At 59.8% G+C, this 17,625-nt stretch overlaps 1 protein-coding gene across 10 annotated transcripts in view; it reads left to right on the forward strand.

Annotated features, from left to right (window-relative positions):
- GSE1 (Gse1 coiled-coil protein) overlaps window positions 1-17,625 on the forward strand; it is a 502,305-nt gene that overhangs the window by 434,274 nt on the left and 50,406 nt on the right. The window contains exon 1 of one of the 10 annotated variants that reach the window (XM_008974331.4): window positions 6,659-6,702. The exons of 7 other annotated variants lie outside the window; for them this stretch is intronic. Coding sequence is in view for 2 of the 3 variants with exons in the window: in XM_003820849.5 (XP_003820897.3) it covers window positions 7,726-7,732 (7 nt within the window). In the remaining variant the exon portion in view is untranslated. Of the gene's footprint in view, window positions 1-6,658; window positions 6,703-7,437; window positions 7,733-17,625 lie in introns of those variants that run through there. 2 more of the 10 variants (XM_003820849.5, XM_008974333.7) reach the window with 2 other exon arrangements.

Genomic DNA, 17,625 nt, shown 5'->3' on the forward strand with positions numbered 1-17,625 from the left:
TTTAACGTTTGCTGTCTGGGTGGTCATTGAATGGGGTTAACACGTCTGGCCCCAGGGTGTTTTTAGAGGTAAGTGGTAGAGAGGGTGCTGCCCGTAGCGAGCCAGATAAACTGAAGACCGCATTGTAGGTGATCAGAAGCCTCAAACAGCAGGCTGTGCTCATGGGCGGCCCAGGAGCTGAGACTGCCTTGCTTGGACTGGAGATAGTTTCCTGATGGGAAGAAAAGTTGCAAGGAGGAGACCCTGCTCCCCTCTGATTGCTGCCAGTGAACTGGACCTGTTTCTGCCGTGGTTTCTGTTCAGTTGACATCATTGAAAGCTACCCAGGTGCCCATCGGGCTTGGCCGGCAGCCCCTGCCCTCCTCCTCACCTCCACCACAGAAGTTTCGTCTCCTGCCCTTGAAGTCTGCCGTGGCACAGCCCACTCCAGCAGGCCTGCCAGGTAGACGGGGTTCTCAGCGCCCTGGGATTTTATAAAAGCCTGCTAAAATCAGACCACTCCGGAACACATGCTCTCCCGGCTTTACATCACCAATGTTGACAGTAGGAAAATTTGGCCAGGTTTCTCTCAAATATGAAAAATGGGAACTAGGCATGTGAGGAAATGAAAACCTGGCATCCCCACCCCAGACAGCAGGAGCGCTGGGAAGGCAGGGCGGACTTCTCCGAGCTCCACAACCTCATCCGTGCAGTGTAGTGATGCCAGCCTGCAGGGCCCTGAACGCGGACCTGGTCAGGTGCCCTCACACAGCTGCACTGTCTGGATGTGCAGGGGATGGAACGGAGGGCTTCAGGCCACCAGAGGCGGCTCCTGGCAGAACGTCTCCTTGCCAGGAAGGGGCCACTTTGCCACTGAGTCTGCCCTTCACTGGGTCCTGGAGCTTCTGGGTGACCCGGGAGAGGGACAGGTTGTGGACAGCAGTTGAGCCAGGCCCACCACCAGGGTACAGGACCCAGCCTGGATGCCCTGGGATCCCTGTGGCTTGCCTGTGGCAGCCCAAGTGGACGCAAGCTCTTCCCAGGATTTCAATCACCTGGGACACTTAGACTTGGCCAGGGCCGTCTGGCTAGCAGGGGCCAACTTGTCTCCCAGACAGTAACAGGGCAAGGGGTATGTGTGGGGGGTGCTCACTGGTGGCAGAAGCGCCCAAAACTCCCAGGATTCTCTGCCCCCCATCAAGGGTCCGAGCGCTGCTCCCCCAGCCCCCTTCCCCTGCCTCGGCCTGGCCCCGCCATATAAAGTTTAAAGGTTTTAAATGCAAATATTTCTCTTTTATAGATGCCAGCTGTCTCCAGAGAGTGCGTTTCCTTGCTGTTCAACTTTATTGTCCAATTAGCTTCCCATATCTGGATACTGGAGAGCTTGGGGTGGGGGGGCGGGAGGGAGGAGGGGGGCTGCAAGGGGAGGGGGAGGGGAGCTGCAGGAGGGAGGAGAGCCATGGCTCCTGGGCCAGCTCTGGAGCTGGAAGCTGCCCTCTGGGACCTGTATCTGGGTTGGGGTCAGGGAGCCCAGGTCATAGGGTGGGTGCCTCTCCAGAGGTGGGGGTCACCCGTTTCAGGTTTCCCCGCTCCAGTAGGAGAGGCAGGAGCTGGGGGGCGGTTGGTAGCAGGGGTATTCTTTTCTGATTTAGAAAAATAAAAGCCAGCAGCCCCGACGCACACGGCTTCCTTTTACTCCCTCTCCCGCCCGCTTTCCAGCCGCGGTGGCGGCGTCCCCATTCACCAGGGCTCGGCGGCGCTCACAAAGCGAGGCAATTAGAATTGAAAATCTATGCAAAACAGCTGTTAACTGATTGTAAAGGAGTGCAGCTGTGTGCGGGGTGCGGATTGGAACCAGGCGCTGAGAGGGCAGGAAGTGTGGGGCAGCCCGGGGTTAAGAGGAAAACTCCTCAAAGGGAGTTAGCCGGGCCTTAACCCTTTCCTGTTCCCCTAGAGGTGACCTGGGCTACTGAGGGCCACCTGAGCTGCTGGGGTGGGGCTCCCCCAGCATCCCTGGCGAATCTGGTTCCTCCCCAAGAGGGGCAGGCAGGGAGAGGCGGGCGCTGCTTTCCCCTCTCTCCCTCCAGCCTTTATCCAATCAGCAGATCTGGGTTAAATCTTAAATCCTGCCCAGGGTCTGGGGACTGTGTCCCTGCTAGGAGACAGGGGGCCTTCTTCCCTTGAGGCCCCCACTGCCACTCTGGAGCAGGGAGTCTGGGACTCCAGCAGACACGCTGTGGCCCGGCCTGCAGGGTGGCTGGTGGAGGATGCTGCTTCTCAGGCACTGCTTGGAGACCTTGGCTCCGTAAGGGGAGGGGCCTGGGGATCTGTATTCCTCCCCCCCATGATTTCAGACCCACTGCACTGTGTGATTGCTATCTAAGAGTGGGACGCAACCTGGAGAGATGAATTCCAGAGGCAGGGATGGGAAAAGCCTTCTTGCAAGAGATAAGATGTAAGCCGGGCTTTGAAGAATGGGGAGGATTTCTGGGCCAGTGATAGCAGGGCAGGAAACAGAAAGAGGAGGGTGGAATCTAAGTGGTGGGGGCTTGCACCTTCACCGATGCGTAGGGCAGGGCTGGGGGCTGAGGGCAGATGGGGTAGCCTGGCAGCCTTCCACCCCTCCGCTCTTCGTGCCCCCCGGATTCAGTGCACTCTGTGGACTTAGCCCCCCGCCCCTTGCCCCTGCACCAGGGCTGGTAACCTTGGGGAGGGTGGGCTGTGCATACAGGGGAGCTGGGTGAATCCCAGGGTGCTCAGCTCTAGGCAGCTAACGGCCCCCTCCCCCGGCCCCCAACCAAAATGGTTTTCAGGCACTGGACAGCTGCCCAGAGGTAAGAGCGTAGACCTGAAACCGCTTGAGACCTGTCGTACCCCTGCAGGTGTATCTTTCTTAATAATCAGAGTGACCATGGCAGGTGGTTACCGAGAAGTGCTGCCAGGTGTAAGAGCCACGTCTGGATGAGACTCGTGCTGGAATGTGTGTGCCTGAGGCAGGCCAATTAACCTTCTCAGGTCTCCCCACTCGGGCTGTGTAATGGAGGTCACTGCCTGCCTTGCAGGGCCGGGAGGGCTTCCAGTGACATGCGCTGAGCAGCGCTGGCTCTTGTTAGGTGCTTGGTGAATGGCAGAGGTGATCTTTACCTCCTGGCCCACGGACATCCAGGTCCCTGATACTTATTGGCGGATCCAGGCGCTGAACAAGGTGCCCAGGCAACATAATGAAGGTGACATGCAGTTCCTACGTGCTAGGAGCAACTGGCCAGGATGGAGAAGGACCTTGGGTTAGGCTGTGTGCTGTCCTGCTGAGCCCTAGAAGAAGCAAGAACCAGAAAGAACGTGTCCGGGATCCATCCTCCGCCAGGGCTGGGCCGTGTGCTAAGACTTAGTGAGGTGGTGACAGTCACAGGTGGCGCCCGCACCCCTTAGCACCTGACGTGGCCCAGGTTGATGCCCAGGCAGTGGTGGTGGTGGTCTGTGCTGTCATCCTGCCCCCTTGCCTTCCAAATTTCCTTGCTGCCTTGAAGTGTCCCCTCTGTCAGCATCTGCCCTCTGCTGTCTGTCCCTTGCCGCCCCCGCCTTTGAAAACAACAAAAAAAAGACAAGGTCTTGCTCTGTGGCTCAGGCTGGAGTGCAGTGGCACAATCATACCTCAGCCTCAGACTCCTGGGCCCAAATGATCCTCCTGCCTCAGTCTCGCGAGTAGCTGGGACCACAGGCTTGTGCCATCACACCCAGCTAACCCTGGCCTCTCTGAGGTGCTTGCTGAAGGCTTACTGGAATTTTCAGTTTTGTTTCTGGAAAACCAAGTGTGAAACACAGCCCAGGGTTTAGTGTGTTTGTTGAGTGAAAAACCGCCCACCCTCTGTGGTTCAAGGCGTCCCTTTCTTTCTGGTGGATCCTCCTAGGACTCCCGCCTCCAGACACCCCTCTTAGTTCCTGAGCTCAGGGAGTAGGTTTAAGGTGTCTCATGTTCATCTGAGATGGAAAGCTTTGTTTTTTTTTTTTCCTCCTTTGAAACAGGGTCTCACTCTGTCGCCCAGGCTAGAGTGCAGTGGCACAATCTCAGCTCACTGCGACCTCTGCCTCCTGGGCTCAAGTGATCCTCCTACCTCACTTTCCCAAGTAGATGGGACTACAGGCACACGCCACCATGCAGGGCTAATTTTTTTTGTTTTTAATAGAGACAGGGTTTTGCCATGTTGTCCAGGCCGGTCTAGAACTCCTGATCTCAAGCAATATGCCTATCTTGGCCCCCCAAAGTGCTGGGATTACAGGCGTGAGCTACCATGCCCTTAGGAAAGCTTTTAAATTTTAAATCTCTTTTGTGGTGCAGGTCTGATAGGTTCCAGGGCTTGTGGAGGTAGGGCTAGAGTTTGCACCTAGGTGTCACTGAAGCAGGTACCTGAGGCAGGTGAGGGGCTGGGAGCCTGCCTTCCGCTCTTGGAGGCACAGTTTAGCTTGGCAGGGGCCTCAGGGTGTGAGCAAACGCGCACCAGCCACCAGCATCCTGTTGCCTTGGCACAAAGGACAGTCCGTGGTAAGGAGCACCGCGTGCAGCATCCCCAGGGCAGGTGTCCTGCTCTGGGAGGTGCCTCCGTAGGCCTGGCCCTGGCACCTACCTAGCTCCTTCCAGGCAAATGGGAGTGGAGGGTGGGAAGGAGGTCCAGGGAAAGAGAGCTGTGCCCAGGAAGGGCTCGCACTATCTGGGGGCGCGGGGCTGTGGGTAGGGCGCTGCTTAGGAAGAGAGAGGAGGAGGAGCAGGCCTGGAGGGAAATGGAGGGAGGCCAGCCTTAGCCCCAGTGCTGGGAAATTAGGAGTCAAGCGACAAACCTCGTCAGCGAGGAGCGCGCCGGCTGCAGGAGAGCAATTCCCACCCTTAAACTCGGAGGCCGTGCTCCGGATTACTAATTTCCGGGGGCCGGGCGCACTGACAGTGAGTGTCATCCATCTCCCCCTTGCCAGCCCGCCTGGTGGCCGCCAGCGTTTCCCGGCCAGGACTCACAGAGCGGCTCGCTGCTGCCCCCCGGCGGTTGCCGGGGTGTCCGGCAGCGCCTCGCTCCCCTAGGCCTACTGGGTTGGGAAGGGGAGTGACTTCCAGGTGTGAGCAGTTTGGGGCGCAGCTTGCATGTCACCTGTGTGCACATGATCTTGAGCTACTCAGGGCCTCAACTTCCTCATCTGTGAAACGGGACCAGACCACCCATCTCGCAATCCAGGGGAGCTAGATGTATACGCCGGAGGGATTGGCCGGCTCTAAAAAGCCGAGTGATGCACCTCCCAGTGGCCACTCCACACGTTTTTGTGGTTGGCCGTCGTGGTCCTGCTCAAACAGGTGGAGAAACCTAACCCCACCTTCACCCCTGGCCCAAGGGCCTCTCCAAGGAAGAAGGGAGTAGTTGGTGGCACCGTGTCCCGGTGAGAGACCTGGAGGTGGGGCCTAGGTGCCTACCTGGAGAACTAGGCCGGAGGCAGCTCCCGGCCAGGTGCGAGAGGCTCATTTGCATGCTGTTCCCCTCCCCCCGCAGCGTGTAATCCAGGTGGGAAAGGGGTTGGGCCGGTCCCGGAGGTGAATTTTGTTTTTAAGGCTCCGGGCCAGTCGTCGTCCATTCCTTCCTAACACCTCCCTATCCTCCCCTCCCCCCGCCCGTGACTCCCAGTGGGGGTGGAGGCGCCCCTCCCCCTCCCCCTCCCAGCCCTGGCCGCCTGGGGCCGGGTGAATCCGCCGGCCAGTGCGGGTATAAATTACCCGGGCCCGCGCGGCCGAGCCACCGTGTGGTGCGTAAATTATAGCGTCCGGCCAAGGCCGCAAGGGGGGCGCCGCCGGTGAGCTGGCGGGTCGTGCGGGGAAGCAGCACCCCCGCGCCGTGCCAGGGCCGGCCAGCGTCCGCAGGTAGGAGCCAGTAACGGCCCGACCCGGCCTCGCCGGTCCGTTTCCCTTTTCGTTTGTGGTCTGCCCGGAGCCTTGTGCAAGGCGGGGGGCCGGCCCGCGTGCGCCCCCACCTCCGGGCCCCGGCGCGCGCTCGGTCGGAGGTCGAGCGGGGAGCGTGGGGCCTGAGGGAGCCCGCCAGACCCTGCCCCCCGGAGGGCACACAGGCTGGTTCTGCTCCCCGCTGGCGCGGGCCCCGAACGCTCTAGGCCCGCCAGCGTCATCGGGAACAGATGGATGGGGGGTGGCAGGCGCCCAGCGCTCGCTCCCGTCGCAATCCGGGCTGGCGCGGGGAGGGGGAGGGAGGAAGGCGGGGGAGGCGGGCTCGCGGGGACGGCAGCGTGCGCGCCTGCCAAGCCTGGCGCGGGCATGTCCCGGGGCAGGTTTGGGGCTGGCACGAGGGGGCTGAAAGTCGAAACCCGCAGCGCAGCGCTGGGGCGGCCGCCCAGGGGGTGCTGGTTTGCCCCAGGGCTCAGAAGTAGGGACGCGCTAGATCAGAGGGTTGTTGGAAGAGGATGAGGAGGGAGCGACCCCGGGGCCTCAGAGCCGCCCGGGGGGGTTACAGCCCAGGGCGCCAGAAGGCGGCAGGGGAGGCCTGGCGACCCCTGCCCCCGAGGCCCGCCCCTTTAACCCCGAGCTTCCTGGGGACGCGCCCGCCGCGATGGGGTGGGGGCGGGGCGGGGTGGGCGGAGCCGGGGGGTGGGAAGACTGGGGCCTTCAGTCCCTCTCCGCGCCGCCTGTGGGTGCCCAGGAATTTCAGGACGCTCCCTGAGTCATTCCAGTCAAGTGCCTGGGTGAGGTAGGGTGGGGGGGTGCCAGGAATGGGGAGGCGCTGCGCTGGGGCCAGAAGCGCAATGGGTCGTGCCAGTTTCTGGAGGCGGGCGACCTCGCCTCTGACCGCAACCCCAGCTACTTAATGATCCCCCTGGCGAAGCGGCGCCTCCGTGGGTTCTCCAGCCCCTGGGCCGCGGGTTCTTTAAAGAACACCCCCCGCAGCGGCCCGCATTGTGGCCTTCCCAAAAGTTACTTAAAACTGGGGGGTGGGGTGCCTTATGGAATTTTGAGGCCAAGTTCTTAGTATTCAGCCTTTTCTAGTTGGGGTAATAAGGTCAGGCATGGGGGGGGTGGGGCTTGGGTACACAGTCTGTTTTGTGTCGCCTCCCCCCACCCCACGCGCCACCAGCGCCCAGAAAGTTGTTCTCCAAAAGGCCTCCAGGACACGGAGTTACCCGTCCGCCCATTATTGGGCCTGCTCTGTGTCAGGCACTGTTCTAGGTTCTCGGGACGCAGCTGCGAGACAGGGCTCCGCTCACGTGGCGAGGGTGCTGTAGCTGCTCACTACTTTTAGAGTCAAGTGGCCGGTCTTAGCCACCAAGGTCCCCGGGACCCCCGAGCAGTCCAGCCAGGGGCTCCCGAGAGTGTGGGGGTGGCACCTCCGCGGCCCCGCTGGTGTCCTCGGCTCACCTGGCCGGCCGGGCCGGGGAGGGGCGTGTGCCTGGGCGGGTGGACCCGGGCGCCCGTCGGTGCGCGCGCGCGCGCCTGTGTGTTTGCGGCTGAAACCCGACACCTCCCGCTGGCTGAGGTCAGGGAGCCGGGAGCGAGCCAGTGGCCCGGGAGTGGGCGGCGTTGCGTTTGGGTGTGTCCTCGGCGGCGACAGCAGCAGGTGTTTCTTGGCCGGGGCCCCGGAAGCTCCACCTCCCCAGCGGGCCCGAGCTGCCGCCGCCGAGCAGCCCCGGGTGAGATAAGCAGTTTAGACAAACACTGGGCGACGGTGGCTCCAGCATGTATCAGCCGAGGCGGAGCTGCGGGGCCCTGGCATGAAAGGTGAGCGCGCCGCACCCGGCCGGGGACGGGGTCCTCCCCCCTTCCCCCACCGCACTCTCCTCCTGCAAGTTCGCGGGTTTCGCGGGGGCGGCCGCCAACGGCTCCCGGGCAACTTCCCCGGAGTGTTAGCGGCGATAAGAGCCGGGAGGGCGGGCAGGCGACCAAAGGCCACCCCCTTCCTCCGCCCGCGGGTCGCAGCCTGGGAGGCCTGGCTGCGGGCGGGGACGCGGGGGCTCCGGGCTCAGGAGTGCGCTCAGCGGGGGATGGGGGGGTGCGTTTAAGTGCGTGCGGGGTAGAGGGCAGATAAAGTGGGGGGATGGGGGTGGCGGGGGGAGTCTCCGAGAGCTGCGGGCGCTGGAGAGCTGGAATGAAAACTTTGCGGCGACGCGGGAGGGAGCGAATGGGGGTGGCTGTGCGCCCCCGCGGCAGGTGCTGGCGACGGCCAAGGAAGCGGGGGTGTGGGGGGGGGGTGCTCGCTACTGGGGCCGCGCCGGTTAGGGTTTTTGTCTTGCTCCTCTCCCCCTCCCCGACCCCTTGTCTCGGGGGAGTTGGTCGGGAGGGCGGGACCGTAGCCTGCCGGGTTTGTGACCCCCACGCCCTGCTTCCCGAGGAAGGGCGCGCCACGGGCTCGGCCGCTTCTCTCCTCTTTCTCCCCCCACCGCCGGCGGAGCGGCTCCCTGCCCCTCCCCTCCCCCCCAAAGAAGATGGCTGCCCCAGCCTCGGAGGTGGGAGAGGGATTGCACATCCGCCGCCCCCGACCCGCACTGGCCTTTTTCCCTCCCCGGCCCTTCCTGCTCCGCCTGGATGCGCCTCCCCGCCCCCAGCCCTCCCGGGCCCTGCGGCCGCGCTGATGGGCGGCGAGTGGCCCGACCGAGTGGAGCCGATTCAATTATATTGCAGCACCAGAGACACCTCCTCGGCCGCCCGCCCGCCTCTCTAGCAGGCTAATTAAATTCCCTTCATGGAGGCGGAGCGGGAGTGGAGCTCACCCTCCCTGCGCCCGCCCACCCCCAGCTTTCCGCCTCCCCTCCCCAGCGCCGGGTGGGGGACCGGGGGGGCACTTAGAAATGTGCGGTGGAGACTCGAGGCGCAGGCCATAGGGAGGGGGTTCCCAGATGGGGAGAAGGGACACCGCGACACCCTCATTAGATGGGGGAGTGGAGGCTGCGCCCTTTCCACGTGGTGGGCCGGGGGCCTGGCCGCAGTGCCCGTCTGAGTTCCGAGGGCAGCGTGCTGGCGGTGGGGGAGCACCTGCCGGGTTCCCAGCTGGGCGGTGGATGCCAGCCGGAGTTGAGTCGGTTTGGCTCTTACAAACTAGCCTTTGTACAAAGTGCGTTTAAAACACACTAAACCCTTGCTCCCCCCTGCGGTGCCTTATCTGGGGCCTGAGGGGTAGCGGCCACACAGGTTGGGGTTTGGAAACAAAAAGCGGGGCCACCAAATGGAAAGAGGGCTCCTTTTGTAAAAGGCGCCTGAACAAAAGGCCCAGCCGCACTCCGGGTGGAAGCGAACCCGCCTAAGCCGATTTCCAGGAGGCGGGGGACAAAGGGGCAGAGAGAAGTTCTTGGTGGGGCGTTGTGAAATGTGCCCCCTGGTCGGCCGTCTCGTCCTCTCCCCTGGGATTCCGTGCTCCCGCCTCCCGGCAGGGGTGGAAGGGGGAACCCAGGTGAGCAGCCTTCCCTGGCCTCCCTCGGTGTTGCTTAAGCTTGGGGCACTTCAGTGTTGCTCACCCTGTGTTTACGGCCGCCTCCACCAGCAGGGACGGCAGAACCTGAGGCACTGGCTGTGCCTGACTCGGCCGCCACGCCACAGGTGAGGGGCCCAGGGCGCAGGCTCCGACGGCGGCGTGTGTCATCCCGGCCGCCGGCTGTGCAGGGAGTCGACCCGCCCAGGTAGATTCAGGAGCGCTGGAAGAGGCCCTGGCCTGCGAGAGCAGCGACCTCGGTGCTTCCTAAGAGACTTTCCGAGACAGCCAGCCCCGTGTCGGCAGCGTTCCTGATCTCCTGCGGGCCGGGTGCGAGGATGGCTTTTGTCACTCTGGCAGCAGACACCAAAGTCAGGAGGGGAAGCGGGGGAAGCTGGAGCCAACCACGGTTTTGACGCTTGGAGTTTTCTTTCCTGGAGCCTTGGGGGCGGTGCCGTGCCAGAGCTGGTGAGAGCCCGCCAGGAGCCTCTGGTGACCTAGGGTCAGCCCTGCCTTGGGAAGGGAGGTCGGGAAGTCCTGGTTCTAGGCACAGTGAGGCTGAGCTCAAAACAAGGAAGGCAACAAGGTGTCCACTGTGGCGCAGGCTCTGAGCTGTTTGGGACAGTTTTTAGGATCCTGGAGTGTCAGAGTTCAAAGGGGCTTGTAGATCTCCAAACTCGGTGTTTTAAAACTGCTGCTGGCCAGGCCTTTCCAAGCCCAGTTAAGCCACAGCCTCTGGGTTCCTGACCCGGGTCTGGGGGTTGTCAGAGCTCCCCAGCTGATCCTAACGTACACACTGGGGGTAGGAACAAGGGGGCAAACTGAGGCTTGGGGCCAGGCGTGGGGCGGACACCGCGCTCACAGCAGGAAGCCTCCTCCGATGGCCCCGATGAGCCCTCCCCTCCAGCAGTCACTTCCCTGTCTCTGGGGGAAGTTCAGGGGCTGCAGATCTGAGTGCCTTGTGGTTTCAGAGCAGAAGCCAAGCCTGCCTGTGGGCTCAGCATCGCTGGCCCCAGGAAGAGCCAAGTCTGCACAGCGCCACTCTGTGGCAGACCGGGGTCCTGCACCTCTGAGCTAGAGATTCCCCCCCTCCAACCCCTGGAGTCCCAAATTCCCCTTGAGCCCCCGGAGCAGGTACTGTCTGTCCTCCCCTGCTCTGAAGGAGGCGGACTGGGGGGCCTTTGGGCTCGGAGCCCCGAGCTGAGGGGCAGGAGCTGGTGCCTCCCACTTTTCTGGAAGAGTGCGGGTAAGCTAGAGGCCTGGCTGCTACCTTTTCCCTGCCCCCAGGAGCTCGCAGGGGCTTGTGGAGTCGGCTAGCAGGGCCGGTTTTTCCCGGCCCCATTTGAAGCCTTGGAATTCCCAGCCTGGGTTACTCGAAGTCCAAGGATCAAACCCTGGGATCGGGCCAGGGGTGGATGGGGACCCTCTCTGGGTAGCCTGTGAATTGTCTCTGTTGTGGCAACAGCAGGGTCCTCTGAAACCACAGGGCTTCCCCTCCCTTTCCTGGTGTGCCGGGAGAGCTGTTTTTTTAACCTGCAGAGATCCATGTTGCAGGTGACATTTCAGCTTGGTGGCTGTGCTGAAGCCTGGCCGCCTGGCTTTAATTCCTTCCCCAGTGGAGTCTCAGATCTCGGTGGCCTCACCGAGTGCGGTGTGGGACGCCGTGCTGCTGGCTTCACTTCCGCATGCTGGCCTTTCTCCCCCGGCTGAGGCCACAGCCTGGGAGGTGACGTTTCGGAGTGTCCCTGTCAATGAGAATTTATTGAGCTCCTCCTCTGAATCCAGCCGTGTGCTTGCTGCTGGGAGGTGTACAGACAGATAAAACAGGAGCGTGGCCAAAAGCAGCCCTTTGCATGCCTGCCAAACGCACACTCGGGGGCCTTTTAATCTTGCTTCTGCAGCTCTGATTCCCCACCAGCCTCTTCTCTCACGCCCTCAGCTCCAGCCAGACGAAACCACACGCCATTCTCGCCACTCCTACGTTTGGCCACGTCCCTGTCCTAGCATGGGCCATCCCGTCTGCCTGGGATTCTCCCGTCTGCTCCAAAGCCCACCTGTCACTGAGGCCAGTCCACCTGCCCCTCCTAACCCGATGCCTCCCTCGCATCCATACTCCCATGCCCACCCCGTGTCTGGAATCAGAAGTTCAGAGGGGAAGTGAGAGCTGCCCCCAGGAGGCTGGGGCGGAGTCCAGGCCTGGAGGAAGGAGCTGTCGATGAGGGCAGGGCTGGTGCTGGAGAGGGCCTCTGGTTTACCTTCACCTGCACCTACCAATCATCTGTGGAAAGAAGGGGTTGGGCTGCACTTGAGGCTTTTGTGGGTCCTTGTGACTTGGGGGTTTCTAGGGAGGCAGGTGGAGGAAGTGGGGAGCCTCCAGCTCGGGGGTCTCTCCTGGCTGCACTTTTGAATCACCCAGGGAGCTTTAAAAGCTCCCAGTGTCCAGGCTGTACTGCCAGGCAGTTCAGGCCAAATCTTGGAGGGATGCAGCCTGGGCATCCGTGTGTCAACCCCCCCGGTGACTGCCACGTGCAGCCCAAGCTGAGACCCTGGCTCTGCTTTCTTCCAGAGCAGCTTCGTAGTCACCTAGGGGCTAGGGTGGGAGCTTTTCAATGCTTGGCCCCCTTAATCCAGAAGGGCCTTCTGCTGGGGGGAGCAATGTGGGTGGGAATTCCTTCTCCTGGGAAGATGGGCTGATGCTGTTTCAGGAGACCTGGGGTCTCTCTTCCCACCTGGGAAGCCAGAGACCGCCTTGCTTGCCCCAGAATTGGTTGGAGAACCCTGGTGACTCAGAAATGGACATCTACCCTCTACGCCACCTCCCCCGCAGGACGGGGCACCTGTCACCTGGCTGCTCTCTGGATGTCTGTGGGCCTTGTGTTAACCCCAGGCAGAATCCTGAAGGTCATTCTTGCCTGGCCCAGGTGTGCTTTGAGCTCTTCTAAAGGGGCTTACAAATGCAGAGTCCCACTGGCATGGGTGGATGCGTGTTCACCTGCATCTCTAGCCAGGCCTTCCAATTCTGGAACCGGTTCCTCTGGCTGGAGGACTTGACGTGTCTGAGGAGGTGTGTGTTATAGTGGCTTTGGGATCACTGGACTGAGGTGGCGTGAGGGGGGTGCGTGCTCATGGTGACATAGATCCTTCCACTTTAATCATCACGTCCTCACCCCCCACCCCCATGTTCTCATCTGTAAGACGAGGATGCGGAGGCCCTCTGGCAGTTGAGGGTGAGGATGAGATGCTGTAATGCCTGCCACATGCCCCTGACGGGTAATTGACAGATGCGGGTGAGGGTTGAGAAGGCCTGGAGCGTGGGGTGAGCCCCTGGTGAGTGTCAGCTGTTACTGTGTTGATCAGTGCATCTGACTGTTCGTATCTGCCTCTTGCTTAGCCTGTGTGACCTCAGGCACTTGTGTTCTGGGCCTCAGTCTTCTAATCTGTGGAATAGGAATGACGATGTCACCTGTATCCTGAGGCTGTTGAGGGTTAAAGCCTTTATTACCAAGTGCCCAGTACAGCACCTGACACAGGCTCTGCAAAGCCTTGCGGCTACTCCTGTTGCTGTTGTTTTAATTAGAGACAGGGTCTTGCTCTGCTGCCTAGGCTGGGGCGCAGTGGTGCGATCACAGCTCACTACAGCCTCCAACTCCTGCGCTCAAGTGATCCTGCTGCCGCAGCCTCCTGAGAAGTTGGAACCACTGATGCGTGCCGCGACACCTGGCTAATTTTAAAGAAATTTTTTTGTGGAGACAGGGTCTCTCACTGTGTTGCCCAGGGTGGTCTCAAACTCCTGATCTTGGGTGATCCTTCCGTCTCAGCCTCCCAAAGCACTGGAGTTACAGGCATGAGCCACTGTGTCCAGCTTGGCTTTAATTTATAAAGTTCCAAGGCTCTGTTCCCCTACGCTCAACTCACTCCCTTGCAGTGTTGGGGGTGGCCCCTTTTCCCAAGAAGACTCGAGTTGCTTTTTCTGCCCTAAGGCTCAAGTCACCACAGCAGACCCTGCCGGCCCCTCTGCTGGGCTTTAACAACCAGAGGTTCTTCTTAGGAGCCTCAACGCCCCCTCGGGCTCACATGCACACCACTGCCCCCTTGGTTCGCACTCTGGGCCCAGGTGGCGGGAGATGCTTTAACAAACTGTCCCTCCCCCAGCCCTGCCCTTCCTGCGCTCAGATGGTGGGTCTGTGGCCACAGGCAGCAATGAAGGGTATCGATCGCCCAGCTTTTGGTTGAGCAGTATTGATGTTGGACAGGTTAAGCCGTCCCGAAGGAAAATCTATATGTCAAGCTGAGCACAAGACAGCTTGCGAGTGGGGGTGGGAGGGAGGTGGGGCGCAGCCTTAAGGGCCACTTCTAGGCTAACCCTGAGTCTTATCTTCTGGGTTGGGGGGCAAAGCCCGGGGGTGCCAAGCGATGCCCCACAGCCCCAGAGGGGCCTGGAGGGACGGCAGGCGCTCTGACGTGGTGTGATCTGTGGGCAGATGGTGTGCTGGCCAGGTCTTGATCCCACTTAAGGAGTTGTCTCTGGGATTTAGTAACCAGATGGGAAAGACTGTATTTCTGTATCCAGAGGTGCTGTGGCTGCCCCAGCCTATGAGGGTCACGCCGTGGGCTGTGCGCCAGGCATGGTGGGGGGACGTTTTCACTCCAACGTGCTCCTCCTCCCCAGGGAGGGACTGACTTGCTAGGCAGGGATTATCCCCATTTAGCCATGCACCAGGGAAGAAAGGGGCCCCGGGGATCCATATCCTCCCTGTAGTCACACAGCTGGTAATTGGTAGAGGAGCAGAAACCCACACCATGATTTTCCCACTCCAGCCTCCTCACCCAACTCCCACCCGCTCTCCCTTAGAGCCTGGAGAGAGGTCACCGGCTGCTTCGGAAGGCCCTGTTTAACCTGGGCTGCTTATGGGGTGCGGTGGCTCAAGCCTGTAATCCTAGCACTGTGGGAGGCCGAGGCAGGTGGATTGCTTGAGCTCTGCAGTTTAAGACCTCCTCTCTACAAAAAAAATAAAAAAAATAAACTAGCCAGGCTTGGTGGGATGCACCTGTGGTCCCAGCTACTCAGGAGGCTGGGCAGGGAGGATCACTTGAGCCCCGGAGCTCGAGGCTGCCTGCAATGAGCTGTGATCGCACCACTGCACCCCAGCCTGGGTGATAGAGCAGGACTCTTGTCTCAGCAAAAAAACAAAATTAAACTGAGCTGCTTCACCCAGTCTCGGGATGTGAGTGGATTCTTCCAACTGAATTCCCAGTGTACATTTATCTTTGAGTGTATTTTTGTAATGTTTTTGCATTTGACATGTGGTATTTTTTCCATTCACTTAAATATACGAGGATCCACTAGACAGCCGATGCTATACTGGGTGTTGAAGACACAAAGTGGAATGCGGTTCAAGCAAAAATTCTCAGCCAGATGGGAGCATTGGAGAGACTTCCGCCTCCCAGAGGCTGCCGATCCACGCGGTCGTCTCTGCCGCCCGTCGGGAGGGTGCGGTTAGTCACCCCGTAACAGATGAGAAAACAGGGTTTCGGAATCCGCCCTTGTGGAATGCCTGGGCTGGCGCCCCACTCAGCCCTGCATCTCTGAGCTGTTGGGGAACCCGTTTAGATGGTCTCAGCTTTGGGTCTCTGCACTGTTCTCAGCCCTGGGTCTCTGCTCTGTTGGGGAACCCGTTTAGAGGGTCTCGGCCCTGGGTCTCTGCTCTGTTGGGGAACCCGTTTAGAGGGTCTCGGCCCTGGGTCTCTGCTGTGTTGGGGAACCCATGTAGATGGTCATGGCCCTGGGTCTCTGCTTGTGTTGGGGAACCCGTGTAGATGGTCTCGGCCCAGGGTCTCTGCTGTGTGGGGGAACCCGTTTAGATGGTCTTGGCCTTGGGTCTCTGCGGTGTTGGGGGAACCCGCTTAGATCGTCTCTTGAAAAAGGTTTGTGGCCCCCACCCGTGCTGGGGTGTGCAGGGAGTGGAGGTGTGCGCTGAGATCGTATCTGTTTTAAATCAAGCTGATGTCCTGGCCTCCTTTTTTGAATAGAGTCTTACCGTTTTACAACTTGTTGTTTCCACCTAAATGTACATCTTATAAGACTTTATAGGACTAAGGAAGTTAATCCATCCTCAGCAGGGATGCCAGACCCCTGGAGCCTGTCACCTGGGCACAGGGAGGACATTTTAACTAAGCATCTGGTTTCCAGGTTGAGACTGGTTGGGATCCTGCGGAGTGACTCTGAATCCACTAACAGCAGGACTGTGTCTGCTTGGATGCTGGAGCTGGGGTTTCTCCAGCCACGGCTGGCAGAGTGGACCGTGGGGTTTTGTGTCATCCGTGTCTCTTATCCACTGGAGAGACTGTTGTGTTCCTTCTGCCAGATTACCCTTGAAGAAGCAGGGGAGGGGAGGGCGCTCCGGCCCACCTCTGCTTACCTGCCCACCTCGGGCTCATTCTTCCCACCCCATACCCCCCATGCAGCCTTCAGGACAGGAGACATAGCCTGGACTACTTCTCAGGGCGCAACAAGAACTTTGTTACCAGTCCTGGTGGGCAGAGACTGCCAGCTCCCAACAGCCAGGTCTGCACCTGACTGGGAAATTTACAAGTTCCTCACTGGGATTCTGGAGGGGTGTGTGTGTGTGTGTGTGTGTGTGTGTGTGTGTGTGTGTGTGTGTTGAGAATTACAGAATCATTTAGACTTAAGCAGTCAGCCATTCAGCAGTTGACAGGATGATTGTGGCCAGAAAAGGTGACCAGTTTGTCCTGTTTGGTGGCTGGGTTGGATGAGGGAGTCCACGACTCCTGGCGCATGACTGTTCTGGGAGCTTTTCCTGGACAGCCTCATTCCAAAGTCCATCTTGGCTGAGGGAGCTTGTTGGTTTTTTCCAGTGAGGCATTTAGTGATGTCTGGGCACAGCATGTGGGGCTTTGAAGATGGGAGACGAGTCTGGATGAGGAAATGCCATTAGAACGTGGATGGTTCTGGGCCCTTTCTTTTTCACTCTGTATTTCATCTGTCCAGGCAGGTCATATTGGGGAGGGTGTTCATACTCGTGGGTTGCCACTTACGGAACTCTGTGCTGTAGGAGTTTGTGGCCTGGGTTCACGGATGCTACACATCTTCAAACACAGGCTCCCACAGGGTTTACAGATAGGCTCTTCGAACTTGGTAAAACTATGCAACATGCAGTAGGTGTATTTTCCTGGGGAGAGGGTCTGGTCCGCCACTTTGAACCATCTTGAGAGTGGACCTTTTTGCAAAGGCGGATGTAACTGTTTTATGACTTGAAGGGCAAGTCCTGACTTGGTGAGCTTGCTTTGATTCAGGGGAGACCTACCTTGGGGTTGACACACGCCAGAATTGTGGCCTTCATAGGCGTCCCCTGAAGCTCAGCCTGGGAAGGGGTTGACCTCTTTCTGTTACACCCTGATGGAGTTACCGTGTTGATGACATCTGAGTGGAGTGTCTGTGCTGAGGGTTGCAGCTGCAGCTGCTGCAGGGCTGTTAGTTGCTCAGACCTGCATGTACTTGGAGAACTGGGAAGACCTGGTGTTGAGGAAGCTGGCTGGCCTGAGACCATAGGGAGGGGAGGGGTGCAGACTCTGGCAACCTGGAGACTTAGGGACAAACTAAGGGAGAAGTGCCACTCATGGGGCTGTGGTTTTTATGGCTTTGACTTTTCGGGAGAAACTGGGCACCTTCTCGTTGACTTGAAGCCTCCTATTTTAAGACATTGCCCATTGATTCTCGTTTAAACAACACAGCGTGATTTCAGGTCAAATCAAAACAGGTTGAAGGGTAAAAGGCTGGCCCCTTGTCCACTCCTTTTTTTTTTTTTTTTTTTTTTTGAGACAGGGTCTCGCTCTGTCACCTACGCTGCAGTGCAGTGGTGCAATGACAACTCAAGGCAGCCTCAACCTCCTGGGCTCAAGTGATCCCCCACCTTGGCCTCCCAAAGTGCTGGGATTATAGGCGTGAGCCACTGTTCACTGACCCTCTCGTCTAATCATTTGCACCCTCTCTCCATGGTACTGACAGGGAAACTGAGGCTCAGGCCATGTGGTGCCCTGGAAGTCCGCACTGAGCTGTTGGGCATGAGTCAGCCTGGGCCCACCCCCATTCCCCTTGGTTTTCCAGCTCAGGACCAAGCCCTTTTTGCTCTGCCCCCATAGTGTGTTCCCTCGAGGCTCCACAGCTCTCAGCCTTCAGTGGAAGTTCAGG

The sequence above is a fragment of the Pan paniscus genome, chromosome 18 (genome assembly GCF_029289425.2).
Source record: "Pan paniscus chromosome 18, NHGRI_mPanPan1-v2.0_pri, whole genome shotgun sequence".
NCBI lineage: Eukaryota > Metazoa > Chordata > Mammalia > Primates > Hominidae > Pan > Pan paniscus.